The 16,598-nt window shown below is 41.6% G+C and overlaps 1 protein-coding gene across 16 annotated transcripts in view; it reads right to left on the reverse strand.

Moving 5' to 3' along the window:
- Nucleotides 1-16,598, reverse strand: part of NHSL1 (NHS like 1) — a 276,666-nt gene that overhangs the window by 10,144 nt on the left and 249,924 nt on the right. For 12 of the 16 annotated variants that reach the window (XM_063666641.1, XM_063666646.1, XM_063666650.1 and 9 more), the window contains 3 exons: nt 13,315-13,446; nt 1,850-5,134; nt 1,169-1,301 (listed from right to left, as the gene is read on the reverse strand). In XM_063666641.1, the coding sequence (XP_063522711.1) occupies nt 1,169-1,301; nt 1,850-5,134; nt 13,315-13,446 (3,550 nt within the window). The remainder of the gene's footprint in view (nt 1-1,168; nt 1,302-1,849; nt 5,135-13,314; nt 13,447-16,598) is intronic. The other 4 variants (XM_063666642.1, XM_054492674.2, XM_063666652.1 and 1 more) reach the window with 1 other exon arrangement.

Here is a 16,598-nt window from a genome sequence, read left to right on the forward strand (position 1 = left end):
AACACTAGAGGAGCGACGTAAAGAGCATAATTCTTGACAAGCACATTAATTCACCGGCTTCATTCCCCCTGCACCAAGTTAGATGTTTATGTGTTGCATGAAGAGTTTCAGGTAGGTACACCACTATGTTTTTCATCTTATGCAATAGTCTTTTCAGGGAGAGTCCAAGAATTGGGAAAGCAGTGCTGACATAAGATCATTCACACACAGAATCAAATGATTCTACAGGATGCTTTGTTTCAGGAGGTTAAAAAAAAAAAAAAAGGATCTACATTCAGGGCAAAATAAGGCCTTGGCAGCATAAGGACATTCATTAGAGTTACCTGGAAATACCGTGGTAGAGAAGTCTAGAAGGAAGCAAAAGGTTTATACAGCATTACGGCTCAACGTAGTTGCACATATACAGTCATCAGCTTTTACAATGACACTGTTGTGGGAGTACTCAGCTGTTTACAATCAGAAAAGTGATGCAGTAAGTAAAACTTTAGTGCTAAATCATATTTACTCTTAAAGGTGACCACATATAAAAAGTATAACAGTTCAGGCCATTACTTTGAAAATTTTACCCTTTTTGTTTTTAAACCCAACGATTTCTGAGGCCAGTAGATGGCACTAGTGGTATATTAACAAGCACAAATCATTCTTTTGCTCCCGCTTAAAGGGTCGTACTCTTTTATAGAAACACTTAAGCAGCCAAAGAAATTGCATTGTATAATCGTGGTTTTTCTGTAAAATGAAAAAAATTAGAATAAACTAAAACATCTTTAGGAAGAGAGTCCCATGGAGCTAGTCTGTGCATCCTAAGTCCACAGAACATAGCATTCCTCCTCCTGACTGCACTGTCAGTCGCTTTAATCCGACTCTTGCTAATATACTCTGTCTTATGACTGCCACACTGCGCTCCTTGCCAGGAAGAGCAGCGCCTACCAGAACGTATCACATTGAGCCACTGTCCCCAATGTCACAAAAATCAGTGAGACAAAGTAAAACAGAAATTGGAGTCAGAGGAAATAAAACTATAGAAACCCACTAAAAAAATCAATAGTAAAGTTAAGGAGTTATGATTGGGTGACAGAAGAAACCTCAAGGAAGAAAAGTAAATTGAGGTGCTGCTTGGAAAGAAGGAATTACACAGTAGATTAAAGTCAGAGGAAGGAGTTTGAAATACCTGTGAATAGCTGCAAAAAGGTCTTCTGTGGTCCTGGGTCGACTGGGAGTCATTACCTCATCACTCCCGTCTTCCTTGAGGAAGTCACAGGCCTCTGAGGATGAACCAGCTGTGTTGGTCTCCGGCACCCCAGCTACAGAAGAGCAGGCAGGCACACAAGACGCACAAGTGACTGGAATTTCAGTCCTCAGCCAAGCTTCTAAATATGCTGCTTCCCTGCCATTCCCGACAATGTGAGAACCACAGGGAGATGCCGTGGGTCTGTAGTTTGAAGTTTACAAAGAAGGGAGGAAATAACACTAGCCTGAGAGCCAGAGCTCATTCTTTGTTAAAGTATGGAACGCCCATGGCATCTCTCTTAAATTTTGTTGCAACGTTTCTTTGCCCGGCTCTTCGGAAGGGAGGTGTTACCCATTGCTATTTAATACCCAGCCTGCTGCAGATCATCTCCATCCCCCTATTTTCTGCCATGCCTTTAGGTCTAGATTTTAAAAATAATAACAAAATGCAAAGTTGGTAACTTAATCTGCGTTTTAGCACAGGAAGCCTACATACTGCTAGCTTTAACAGGAATCTGATCTACCTGGGTTCTTTCCACGTGTGAGCATTCAACAACCCTATCTGGTTCAGCTGCATATGGGCAGAGGGCACAGGATAGAGAAGCCAGGAAGCCAGACTCACCTGCTCCGTCCTGTTGAGATAGGCAGCTCTCCCCATCGTCCCCAGTATCCGCACTGTTCTCAGCTGGCTCCTCCTGCTTGGGGGCTGGTGAGATATCGGGCTGAACCATGGGGACATTGGCTTCCACTCTGCCGGGAGACATGGATCCTGCAGCTCCTCCCTCAAGAACCGAGGTGCCAGGGTGCGTGGCATGAGAGCCAGCTTGGGCTGCAGAACTCTCTTTTGCCTCCCTGCTGTGCACAGAGCCCTCCTCTCCCCTCGTGGGGCTGGGCACAGCTCGGAGGGCTTCGCTCACGTTCTCTGCGGGCTCCACTGCAAAATCTTTCTGTGGAGGTGGTACCACCAGGAACAGTTTGGGCTTCTTGGAAATGGGGGGTGGCTTCCTGCTGGGTGAAGAGTCTGGGAGTGGGGTGGTGCTGGGGCTGGGCCGAGCCTCTGCCTCCCCAGCGCTTGGAGCTCCCGAGCTGCGGCTCACAGGGCCACCGCGCTCGTCCGCACTGCCATGGTCACCCTGACTCCAGCTCTTGGCAGGCGTTGGAAGCGAGCTTGTCACAGAGGCAGGCTGGCTTTCACTCTCCATTTCATTTGTGCTATTTCGGGATTTCAGGAAAGCAGATGGCTTTAAGTGGTACTGTGGAGCAACTGGAGTTCGTTGTTCCTGAGCTGTTCGTTCAGACAACTGTGCTGCCTCAGCGCCTGAGTTCTTTCTCACGGGCCTCAACTGCACCATCTGCAATGCTTCCGTGGTTATCAGGGGCATGGGGGGCCTGCTGGTCTCCTCCTTGGTAGAAGGCGGCCTCAAGGATCCCCGGGAGGATTCTGGCTGGCCAGAATTTGTGAAAGGCGGCCTGGTGTCTTTCATGAATTTGGGGTCAAGAGGTGGGGCGGGTGGGGGTTCCGAGGAAGGTAGGAGAGGTGGGGGCAATGGCAAGGACACAGGTGAATCTGGAAGAATGGGGCTCAGTGCAGGGCGGGGAGGAGAAAGGCACCAATCAGGTGGGGAGCAGAAAGGAATGAGAGCTTCTGGCGGCGGAGGGGGGAACACAGGAGAGTGAGGCAGAGGAGAGCCCTGGGAGCAATCTGCGACAGGAGGTGGGGGAGGAAGGAAAGGAGACCTGTCTGCAGGACAAGGGGATAGAGGAGAGGGAACAGGAGGAGGAGGAGCCGGGGGAGAGCCCATGGCTGGATCCAGCTTCTTCATAGTGCCACTTCCTTCAGTAGAAGTATTAGAAGAAAGAGAAGTGGACGATGAGGAAATGGATACTGAAGATATCAGAGAGGACTTCCTTTCTGGTACCTTGGGCTTGGGCTTCCCCTTCCCGTTTGCTGGTGACATTGATTTTAAAAACACAGGCACAGGGGTGAGTGCTGTGGGTGTATTTGACTGGCTGGAATACCCACTGGATGGAGAAATGACTCTGTGTGACTTCTCTGGTGACATGATCTTTGGTTTGACTGAACCACCAGGCACTTGGGGCACTGTGGCTCTGGACCCTTCTTGGACATGGCGGACTGGCCCGTTCCCAGTGGGCACCCCGCTGCTGGTTGAACAGCCCCCTGTTGGGTTCCCTGGATCTTCCTGAATGCCCGTGTAGTCAATGTAATAACCCCAGGGGTCCGTGTACTCTGACTTGACGCTGCTTGTGTCACTCTGTGATGGCGTGGCCCCGCACAGGGAGTAGACGTTGGGGGTGGTGGCGGAAGTCATGCTGCTGCCAGCGCTAACCATGCTCTGGCTCCGGGAGCGGGGCAGCCAGGGCTCTTCCAAGTCACTGCAGGGGCTCTGGGAGGGCGAGCTGCCACCCTTGCCTGGGAGGCTCAGCTGCAGCGAGTGCTGGAGTGTGGCGATCAGGCTCTCATTGAGCACCTGCCCATTGGACTGGCTGCTCTTCTTGGGAATCCTGCGGAGGGAGTCTGTCCGGGAGGGTGGCAGGGGAGGCTTCTTTGCTTTCTTCAAAGAGATGTTTCTTGATAGGGATTTATCCTGGTAATTGGACCGGTCCCCTTGGTTTTTCTGAGCTCTTCCATCAAAAACATTGATCACGCTGTGCCTGGGGTTCCCAAAGCCATCACTGCTATTGCACAGATTCCCAGATCCATGTCCAGAGTCAGTGTGTACAGATGCACAGTAGCCATCGTGGTCCTCGGAATACAGCGACCCAGCATCCTCTTTGTTGGACGCTTGGTCCAAACTGCAGCTGCTCATGTTACTTGTGGGAGTGGAATAGCCAGGAGTTGCCAAATGCAGCTTCAGGGGGGATGCCCTTCCATTACCTGAGGATTTGTATTCCCAGGGCTCCGAGCTGCTGTGCCCTCCGCCCCCTGAATAACTAGATTCACTCTTGCCATCCACATCTTGGGGGTGGGCTGGGAAGGCCAGGTTGTTTCTACAATTATACGGCATGGCTTGGGACCCATTCTCCCTATTTGCTGGAGCATTTAGAGAGACTGCTGAGTCACAGAGGGACAACAGTGTGGGTTCACCAGGGGAATGAGGATCTAAGGCCTGTGAAAGAATGGTGGTGTGGCCCTCATTCCAGTGGTGACCGGGAGACTGATGATCATCTTTCACAGCATGCCTGGAGATGAGGTGGTCTCTGGATTTTATCCTTGCATGTGATGAGCCAGAACTTTTACTTTCCCGCTGCCCTGCACTCTGAGCAGTGGGAATAGCGATGACCTCGGAAGAGGAAGACAGTGTGGCATTTGGGATGATGCTGGTGGAGTAGGTTGCATGAGGAGAAACCACACACGCTGGGCTCATTACATTTTCACTCTCGAAGTGTCTCAGCTCCTGGGATTTGGGTCTCAAAAGTGTTCCAGTCCCTGAGGCACCTCCTAAATGGCCTAAGTTTTCATCTGCTTGTGGGTGACCTCTCTGGTAGAGGAAAGTGCCATTCATGTCTCCTGCAGGGCCGAGGGCACCCAGCCTCGGCTCAAGAGACTGAATGTTTGCCCTTGCTCCAGAACGCGGAAGACTATGGAAGCCAGCATCACTGTTGAGGCGGGAAGGGAATACGATCCCCGCAGAATCGCTCAGCACGGACATGTTGCCAGAGGAACCTGAGAAGTGGCCCATCTGGGCAGCAATGCCTTGCCCCTTCTGTGCCCTGATTCTCCTCATGGAAGGTGGTACGACCTTCACATCCTCCGTCTGACAGCTGGAGTCCCTGGTTTCTGAGCGCTGCCCAGCAGACCGATAGCTATTGAACCTTCCTAGTGTAGAGTAGTGATCAGGGGTGTACACTGAGTGGCCATCAACATCATCTTGGCCAGTGCCTGATGCTGGAGATAAAGCAGAAAGAGGCTTGTTACCTGAAAATAAAATCCATAGTTCATCACGTGTACCCTCACCCCTCTGACAGAATTAAAAAAAAAAATTTCCATTTGATTTAATTTCCTTTCTCCTGTAGGTATCTAAGTACATTTAAAATGTTACTGATAGCTCTAAAATAAAAATTATTGTCATGAATGTCAGGTACTTCTCTTAATTTGTACCTCCAATCTGCCTATGGCTTGAGTGCTGCGTGTGGAATTCTCAGGGTATCCCTTCAAGATCAAGGCTGCTGAGGGCTCGGAGGAGGATTTACTTTCAAATAATCACCTTTCAGTAAAGTCTTCAAGGTAGACTTTCGCCCACTGGGTGACTGTGCAGACCATCTATCAAGCAGTGACACATCTTTCCCAAAGGCAGATGAATGTAGTAATTGAACAATAGGGCCACAGAGATACCATATTTGAGGGGTACTGGTATAAAATAGTGTTAATTACATTAATTCTTTATGTCAGAAGGAAATTCTAAGGCAAAGAAAATTGATTTACAGGCCCATCTGTGTTCCAAACATTTCATTATCCATCTGAAGCCATTATCTGTCTGTTGGTGACATTCAAAATTCAACAGCAATCTGTTGTGTTCTAGTCGGGGAAACCGGCAGGAACTGATCCAGTGAACATTTCCTCAAATTAGGATGATTTATTCGTTGGAGTTTTACAACCAAACAGAGAATAGTATGTTAAAAAAAAAAAAAAAAAGACAGAAAGAAAGAAACACAAGGAAGGGCCAACAGAGAGGGACGTGGACGAGGTAAACCTTAAGTGTAAACAGTTAGATTTCAAGCTACCCAGGAAAGAACAGAGCTTATGAGAAAAAAAAAAAAAAAAAAAAAACACAAAGACAAGAACCTACCCAAAGTGTACTGAGAAAAAAAAAAGTCAATCCTTAAGACAAATCGAATCTCTAAAAATAGTAGTAAAACTATAGTTCTCCCTATGTTATCTCCATCCAACATGGACCCAAAAGTATCTATCTCAACACAGGCTTTGCTGAGCAACGCGAGTCAAGCACACCCCTCTGTGTCAGTGGACACCTAGATGTGACCCTAGGACTGATGGGGTTCCTAAGGCTTCCCTCTCCCAACACATAATCTAACCAGGGCATGGACTGGATATAGAATGCCTTTTGCTCACTCAGATAGCAGAGGGTAGTACTGAAATGGCAGCAATGTGCTTGTATCAACCTCAAAGGAGATGGCACCCTGGAAGGAAGGATCCTGGCATAAAGCCTTCTCCTTCACTGTGATGATGGAAAGGAATTTTTATACTTGTATTTTTAGCAAAGATGATCTATTTCCTCTCTCTACCCTCTTTCAAGTACTCACTCGCTGAAGACAAATAGACACACACACACACACACACACACACACATACACGGCTGTCCCACACAGAGAGGGAAATGGGCAAAAGGGCAGGACAGAAGAAAAACCCACTTTGAGGAGGTGCAAAGTTTTGCCATTTAGTAATTTAGAAGATGGGAAGTTGACTGGTATCGGTGTATCAGTGTATACGAGTTCAATTCCAAACACTCAAAATACCTCATTCCATTCAACAATGAGTTTTGAATGCTTGGAGTTGAACTCATATAAACAAATAACATTTTTTTCTTTCAAAATTGTACTAGGTTTTGCACGGAGTTAGTGGTAGTTTTTTAACTGTCTTTAGGTAGCATAAACAAAATCCTGATACTTTTGGGTAACAGTTTTAAATGTGAAACCATTCTAGGCATGTAAAAAAATATATAAATATAGCTATTTTATCACCCTCTACAGCTAAGTATAACTTTCTTATTAAAACAAAAACATTTCCTAAAGACCTTAAAAAGCATATGAAAAACTAATATATCTTATCACAAGGACCACCAAAATTCTATTCCCAAAACAGACCCTCCAATATTTTCACAGTATAAAAAGTTTCAGAATATGATAGGAAACAGATGAATGCTATAGATGCATAGGTCGTTTTACTGTGCTTAGCTTTATTGTGCATTGCAGATAACTGTGATTTTTTTTTTTTTTTAACAAGTCGACGGTTTGTGGCAACCCTGTGTTGAGCAAGTCTATTGATGTCATTTTTCTAACGTGCTTACTGTGTGTCTCTGTGTCATGTTTTGGTAATTCTTGCAATATTTCAAACTTTCTCATTATTATTAGATCTGTTATGGTGATCTGTGACCAGTGATCTTTGATATTACTATTGTAATTGTTTTGGGGTGCCACAAATCACACCCACGTAAGAGAGCAAATGTAATTGATATATGTTGTGTGTGTTCTGACTGCTCCACTGACCAGCTGTTTCCCAGTTTCTCTCCCTCTTCTTGGGCTTCTCTATTCCCTGAGATACAACAATAATGAAATTAGGTCAATTAATAACCCTACAATAGCCTCTAAGGGTTCAAGCGAAAGGAAGAGTTGCATGTCTCTCACTTTAAACCAAAAGCTAGAAATGATTAAGCTTAGTGAGGAAGGCATGTCAAAAGCTAAGATAGGCCAAAAGCTAGGCCTCTTGTGCCAAACAGTTAACCGAGCTGTGACTGCAAAGGAAAAGTTCTTGAAGGAAATGAAAAGTGCTACTCCAGCACATACACAAATAAAAAAACAGCTTTACTGCTGATATGGAGAAAGTTTTAATGGTCTGGACAGAAAATCAAACCAGCCACAACATTCCCCTTAAGCCAAAGCCTAATCCAGAGCAAGGCCGTAACTCTCTTCAATTCTGTGAAAGCTGAGAGAGGTGAGGAAGCTATAGAAGAAGAGCTGGAAGCTAGCAGAGGTTGTTTCATGAGGTTGAAGGAAAGGAGCCATTTATATAACATAAAAGTGAAGCAGCAAATGCTGACAGAAAAGCTGCAGAAATTTATCTAGAGAATCTAGCTAGGTTAATTGATGAAGGTAGTTATACTCGACAACAGGTTTTCAATGTAGATGAAATGACCTTCTAATGGAAGATGTCATCTAGGACTTTCAAAGCTACAAAAGGAGGAGTCAATGCCTGTCTTCAAAGCTTCAAAGGACAAATTGACTCTTGTTATAGCCAAAGTAGCTGGTGACTTTAAGTTGAAGCCAATGTTCTTTACCATTCTGAAAATCCTAGAGTCCTTAAGAATTATGCTAAATAGTCTGCCTGTGCTCTGTAAATGGAACAACAAAGCCTGGATGACAGCATGTCAGCTTACAGCATGATTTACTGAATACTTTTAAGTCCACAGTTGAGATCTACTGCTCAGAAAAAAAAAAGATTTCTTTCATTTACAGTGCACCTAGGCCGGGGGGCAGTGGCTCACGCCCATAATCCCGACGCTTTGGGAGGCCAAGGCAGGCAGATCCCCTGAGGTCAGGAGTTCAAGACCAGCCTGGACAACATAAAGAAACCCTGTCTCTACTAAAAATACAAAAAAATTAGCCAGGCGTGGTGGCGCATGCCTATAATCCCGGCTACTCATGAGGCTGAGGCAGGAGAATTGCTTGAACCCAGGAGGCGGAGGTTGCAGTGAGCTGAGATCGCGCCACTGCACTCCAGCCTGGGCAACAAGAGTGAAACTCTGTCTCAAAAAAAAAAAAAACAAATATGTGTATATATATATATATATACACACACACACACACACACACACAAAATACAATGCACCTAGTCACCGCAGAGCTCTGATGAAGATGTACAAAGACATAAATGTTTTCATGCCTGTTAACACAACATTCATTCTGCAGCCCATGGCTTAAAGAGTAATTTTGACTTTCAAGTCTTAATTTTGTAATGTATTTTGTAAGGCCAAAGCTGCCATAGATAGTGATTCCTCTGATAGATCTGAGCAAAGTAAGTTGGAAACCTGAAAAGGATTCACTACTCTAGCACAGTAAGAACGACTTTAATTCATGGGAGAAGGTCAAAATATCAACATTAGTAAGAGTCTGGAAGAAACTGATTCCAGCTCTCATAGATAACTTTGAGAGGATCAAGACTGAAGTGAAGGAAGTGACTCCAGATGTGGTAGAAACAGCAAGGAACTAGAGTTAGAAGTGGATCCTGAAGATGTGGCTGAATTGCTGCAGTCTCATGATCAAACTTGAACAACGAGGCATTGCTTCTTACAGATGAGCAATGAAAATGCTTTCTTGAGATGGACTCTACTAGTGAAGATGCTGTGAACATTGTTAAAATGACAACAAAGGATTCAGAATATTACATAAACTTAGTTGATAAAGCAGCAGCAAGGTTTGAGAGATTGACTCAAATTTTGAAAGTAGTTCTACTGTTGGTAAAATGTTAATAAACAGTATTACGTGCTACAGAGAAATCTTTCAAGAAAGGAAGGATCTGTCAGTGTGGCAAATGTCACTGTTGTCTTATTTTAGGAAACTGCCACAGTCATTCCTACCTTCAGCAACCACCACCCTGATCAGTCAGCAGCCATCAACATCGAGGCAAGACCCTTCACCAGCAAAAAGATTACGACTGTCTGTAGGCTCAGATGATCCTTAGTATTTTTTAGCAATCAGGTATTTTTACACCGTACATTTTTTTTTTTAACATAATGCTATTGCAAACTTAGTAGACCACAGCACAGTGTAAACATAACTTTTATAGGCACTGGAAACCAAAAAATTCGTGTGACTTGCTGTATTGCAATATTCACTTTATTGTAGTGGTCTGGACTATAGCTGCAATATCCCTGAGGTATGTCTTTACAGATTAAAGGACAGAACAAACTACAAAAAGACAACTACAAACAAGTGTAGACCACTTAGGTGCTGCTCAAACTTGATGGGATTTATCTGATTTTAAGACATAATGTACAGAAATAATTATTTATACTTTTTCTTTTATTAATCATATTTTGAATTTCTAAAAAATATATATAATTAAGGATGCTGAGTATTTACAAGTTAGTTTATTTAAGGTTTAGGCTATGAGTTTTTAAAAAGTCTTGTCAAGTAGATAGTTTCTTAGTATAAACTACCAAAAATTATTCATAAAGGGATTCCTTTAGATGAGGCCTTTTCTGCTTAGAGAATATGTATGGGGATAAGTTCAGTAGCCAAGCGTAATATATATATCAACAAAATAATCCTATCTGATTCTAAAAGATGAAACCTCATAATATGATGTTCAGATACATTTCTGTACAGATTTAAGATAAAAGAAAAAATTCAAAATGTCCAATTCACTGAAACGAAAGGCAACAAATTTTAGTTTATAAGTTTTGGAAGTAAGCATTAAATATCATACCTTGATTTTAAAGTGTTATATATTGGCTAGTCTCCAGAGTCTATTATTTATGGATTTTGAAATAAAAACTGCATATAATTAAGCATAATATACCTTTCTAATTCATGGAAGTACCTCTCTATGGTTAGATTTTTTAAAAAATCCAAAGCCCCTGGCAACTTGGGCAATGTCTTTTGGACAGGGTGCATCTTTCCTAGTGAATGCCATTCCTTTGGGCCATTGTTTTCTTTTTTGTCTAATTTGTTTGTAAGGGGAAGCCCTGTATGTCTTATATCTAGAAGAAGATTAATTTTAAAGAAAATGTAAAGTGTCTATTTTTGATCATCATTACCCAGGTATGATTTGATAATCATTACCTAGATATACTACTTTGGTAGTTTAAGACTTCCAAACCAGAGTCCTTTTAAGTGTAAAATACTGGGAAAAAAGGCAAGATCAACCAGAAGTCCTGAAAGGACAGAACAAATAAATATGTAATCCAATATTTTTGCTAAATAAAACTGTATATAAATGTTAACTCCTCATTCTATCCAGTAATCCTCCAAACTAGCCTATCTACAAAACTAGAGTCCTTGTCTAATTATCTTTTTTTTTTTTTAACTAGCTCTTAGATACAGTTGTCTCGTTGACCTCCAGTTCTAATCCAGGTCATGTCATCGACCACAATGATATTGACTGTCTCGTGTCTGGCAACTGTCACAACCCAGATGATGTGGGGAAAGCTATTTTCTTGCCTCCAGGATTAGTGGCAGTTCCATGTCACATGTAAAAGAAATGAACGTGGATTCCAGAGATTTTAATCACTGATTTAAAAAATACTAAAATTACAAAAGATATGATTTATCTAGCTGGCCAGAACATTCTAGTAAGATCAAAGAAACAACTGAGTTATTGGCTTCCATACTGGTTGGTTCAGTAATAAAAGTGATAAAAATTTGTAACTCTCATTCTAGATGTCATATTACATACGCATATAGACAATGCATATGGAATACTTATGTGTATGTGCATCTTTATTTGGGCCACACTATCCTTCTGATCTTACAAAGGGCCTAAATGCCTGTCTTTAAAGTCACTCCTTGAAGGCACATCTCCTAAAAAGACCAGTTAAAGTATAAATGTTGCTGGAGTGCTTTAGGAAATTACTCCATTAACTATCTACTGAACATATGAGTACAGATTAGTTTCCAAATTAGTTAGCTGTCACTTCAAGAATGGAAAAAAGAGTCTGAAAGAATAAGGCATAAACTGAGAGGAGAGACAGAAAGCACAAGTTTCCTTAAGGTAGGTTGAGGGAAGGTGCCTGGAGACCTCAGGTAGCCACAGAGGAACCAGGCCACTAATAGCAGCAGCTTGCGGGGCACGAACCAAAGACAGACCACAATCCCACGGGAGCTGCTGCAGTCTTGCCTTTGTTTGTAATAAACCAATCCATGACAGAACAGGGCGAACACCTGTATACCATCTGGGTCACTGTGGCTGCCTGCAGCAAAGGCAGAGCATTGCTATTCTCATCTGACTGTTGCTACAGCATAGAAGGCAGAGCATATATACTATACAAGTGGATGGCAGTAAAGGAGAAAATGCCAGCTAAAGAAAAGCGAGTCTGTGCCCTCTAATACAAGGCATTCAGTCAGGGATGTTTGGGAAAACAAATACAGAAGCACAATGTCTGTAGCACCCAGAAGCTGACATACAACCTCAAGGTGCTATCACAGATACATCACTATTGCTGGTTAAACTCATTTTGACTAAAAGACTAACTGCAAACTTTAGAAATAATGACTCTGAGTTTCTAGAGTGTAATTTTTGAGAGTAAATAAAAACATCAGGTGAAAGTAACTATTAGGAAATAAGTCCATAGGTTGGCCAAAGATGAAAGGACCCATTTCAAGACAGGTAGTATTAAGTTTCCTATAATAATGGCCACACTAGCTATTACATTTATGGTAGTACCACGTACTAACCAAGTACCAAGGGCCTTACATGCACAAATTGTCCTCAAACAACCCTAAGAGGTAGGTTCTATTAACATCACCAAGCCCGTTTGTTAAATGAGGAAGTAGACTCAGAGAGATGAAGTTAACTGAGGTCACCCAGAGAGCAAGTGGCAGAGTTAGGGTTCAACCAAGCAGGCTGGCACTGGAGTCCTTAGTCCTAACCCAAGAGCTATGCTATGGTGCCTCTGCAGACCTTCTGCTATTATGGGCCCTATTAGAAAACAGTGAGAGGAAGTTAATCCAGAAAGCGGAAAATGAAAGGATTATCCAAAGCATTTATAAAGATAACCAGAAACAAAATGGGTAAGTAATTAAACAACCCTCTTCACCAGCCAAACACAGGTTGAACAAAAAGAATTCAGAATAAAGAAGCTATGAAATTGTTTCACTGAAAGTAATAAGGGCACCATCCAATATAAATGACTATTTTCTATCTTATCGACATTTACCAATAATCCCAGACTGTTGTTTCTGATGACAAAATGCCATCAGTAGTGTCACTATAGTTATAGTGAAATTCCATATTCATAATGTGACATCCTAGAATGACTTCTGTTTCATGAAAACTTAAGATCTAAATGACAAGTAAATTTAATTGTGGGAATAACCAATGTTCCATGTCACATAGCAATGATGAGGTAACTATGAATTTCTATCATCCCAGTTAATCGTTTTCATGTAAGCTCTTCCTTCTCCTTGTACCTTCTCCCCAAAATTCAATCAACTCTCTCTCTCCATGGGATGTTAAGATTTGCACCTAATGCCTCATTCAGGAAGGAAGCTGGCCCGTTGGGGCACCAAACGGCTATCAGAATGTATCGATTTTATAAGCACCACGAATGAGGTTAGCACAGTAAGGCCGAGCGGCAGTGGGGGGCAACAGAATACAGTTCTGATGAGCCATACCTAGCTCCTTCTGTATGTTGTCAGGGACTCCTGTAATAGTCTTTCTCCTTTTGACTTTCTTCGGTCGTCTTACCAGAGTGTCTGTGTAAATTAGAGACCGCCGAAGGCTGGCCTGGCGATCGAAATTCTCCCCTAATGTAGAGTAGTAGAACAAGCAAAGCAATGTTATTTTCAAGCAAGCTGACACCATGCACTTTCTTCCAGAAGCTTGTTGTAAAATGATAAGAAGGTATTAATAATGTTAGCCAGTCATATGATGATGAATGCTGAAGGGCAAAAAAGGAAGGAAAGCACATTATCACAGTAAGGCTGTTTTCCAAGTTCTACCTTCCAAAGGAAGCACCTTGATCTCATTTTCAAATGAGCTGGAGTAGCAAATGCAAATTTAATAACACACTGGAAGAGTCACTCTGTATTATTTAACAAAACAAAATTTTGGAAGTGTTTCATGTATATCCTCTGATCACCAAAACCACTCTACATTAGCGTGTAGGTGGTGATAGTAATGAGTATATTTCATTCATCTGGTCATCTTGCAGAGATCAACATTAATTTCTTACCTTGTGTGATGAAATAAGTAACTTAATAAAGATTTCTTGAATGAAAAGCTTTTTCTTCAATCAAGGAGGCTGACAATTTGGATAGACTGTGGTAATTGTTGTGGTGTGACATACAACTATAGTGAAAAATGAAACGCCTTATAATGATAAAGTACTTTTACCACAATGAGACCCAGTAGCACTGCTGTTGTTAAAGATGAATTCCTCCTATTTCACAATTACTTTTAGAAGTTGATCTTAATTCAGACATTTCAGGTGATTTTGCAATCAAACCTGGAATGCCACATCATGGGACTTCTTTTTTTCCTTCTAGAGTGTAGGTGTGTTTGATTAACACATCATGAGAAACCATAAAATAATAAAGCATATAACAACATCTGTTATTGATTGATCTGTTTTAAATTACCTGCCAGTTTAAAGTCTTACAGCACTGACCTTTTTGAATGGTTATTCTCCTCAAAAAGTTATTTTCAAATATATATATATATATATGTATATATACATACACATTACAAACTTCTATCATTTTATGCATAAAAGCATAAAACGTTCACTTTTAGCATTATTGACACACATTCAATGTAGGTATGTTGTGGACAATGTAACTTCTATTTTGGTAAGAAAAAATTGGGAACCTTATCTAATCAAAACAGAGAATAAAACATCTGAATGATCAAAACACATTTCCCCTACTGAGGAACAAACTTAAATAAATGCTTGCAAACTTACAAATGCTTACAACCTTGTCGCTAATGGAGAAAAACAGAAATGACTGAGAGAAGACCCTTGAATACCAGAAGGTGCCAATGCTGTGAAAAACTGGGTCACTAAGTGCAATGGCATAAATGGCACATGTGAGGGGCAAGTCACAACTGCAGTGCTTCATTAGTTCCCTGAAGCACAAGAAAAAACTTCCTTGTATCATGACATGAAGAACAGACAAAACATTAATAGAAAGTTACGCTGAGGCCAGTGTGGTGGCTCATACCTATAATCCCAGCACGTTGGAGAGCTGAGGTGGGTGGATCACTTGAACTCAGGGGTTCAAGATCAGCCTAAGCAACATGGTAAAATCCCGTCTCTACCAAAAATACAGAAAAGGTATCTGGGTGTGGTGGCATGCGCCTGTAGTCCCACCTGCTCAGGAGGCTGAGGTGGGAGGATCGCTTGAGCCTGGGAGGCAGAGGTTGCAATGAGCTGAGATTGCGCCACTGCACGTCAGCATGGGCGACAGAGTGAGACCTCCATATCAAAAAATAAAATAAAATAAAATAAAGTTGCATTTAGTCTCCAGTTTTGCTTCCTAGACAAAAGATAAAATCACCCAAGCTCCCAGAAAATTAAGAAACAAACCATTTGAGGATGAACACCTAAGACACACGTCATTGAAGGCACCAAATGCTTGATCTTGCATCATGACCTAAAAAAAGTCTGTCTCTTCTACTGGATTATACATTTTTTGAGGGTACAGACTGTGATGCATGTACTTTAGCATCCCCTATGGCACTCAGCTAATGCCTGGCACAAAGCAGTTATTCAATAAATATCTGTTGAATCAGTCACTGCCTTTAATTGAAAAATGGCATTCAGCCAGTCATGGTTACTATTTAGAAATAAACTTGAAAGTCTGTGGGCATACTCTGCCTTCTGGAGGCTGCCCAATTCATGAATTGTTCATTGCTCAATTAAACTCTTTTAAATTAAAAAAAAGAAATAAACTTGGATAGCTCAAACACCAGTACAAAGCCAGTTTGTAAAAATTATTTAAGTATGTTTATCCTCTACACTTATCTTCCAGGTGGAAGAGTTGTTGTCCCACATAGCAGATGATAGAACATATTCATATGTAAATACTAACTTAAGTATTTTGTCCTCAAGTTTTAGAACATGCTGAGTGCCCACAAGACTATGACTAAAGGGATTAAATCAATTTTCAAGCCAGCAGCTCATGGTGCTAACATTCCACCTCTATGCGTGTTGGGCTGCACTCTGGATTTGAAATTGCCATTTTTTTTTCCTGCTGAGCCTTACTAGGAAAATCAAACCAGAGGCTCAATGCTCACCCCAACGAATGAGCACATGACAGTTCCCTAGAGGAATTTTCTTTTTTTAATCTCAAATATCTTCTAGGACTTTAGAAATATATAATTTAAAGAGCAGGAAGCTGTATAACCTATGTCAATTCAACCACTAAAAGTGAAAATTTTAAATTTATTGCTTCTTTATGACAGATTAGAAAAACTAATTCTTTAAGAAATATGTGTGTATATGTGAACACAGATGTAGAAAATGGATCAATAAATATGTGATTAGGTATTATATTTACTTTTGGCATTTCTGCAAAATGTTAATCACTCGATTAAAAGTAAATTACATTTTGACATAACTCATACTGCTCTTTCTTTATTGTCATTCACCTTTCCTGAGTAGCATTTTAAAGGCCTCTCTTTAAACTCTAATTCATCTCTACATAGTCATCAGATAGGATAGAATCAAAGCTCAGAGACATGACACTGTCTTCTGTTGTGACAGCATAATTCATTGCAAATAATTCTTCATTCCTGAAACTCTAATTACTCTATTTTAAATCTCTTAATCTCAAGATAATGCATTTCACCTTAATTCCATTAAGGATTGTCATATTTCATTGCACAATCTTCTTATCTTATGATATTATTTCATAGGCACTTAATTATATATAACGTAATTACATTTCTGCTGCAT

This window comes from Pongo pygmaeus, chromosome 5 (assembly GCF_028885625.2).
Source record: "Pongo pygmaeus isolate AG05252 chromosome 5, NHGRI_mPonPyg2-v2.0_pri, whole genome shotgun sequence".
Taxonomy (NCBI): Eukaryota; Metazoa; Chordata; class Mammalia; order Primates; family Hominidae; genus Pongo; species Pongo pygmaeus.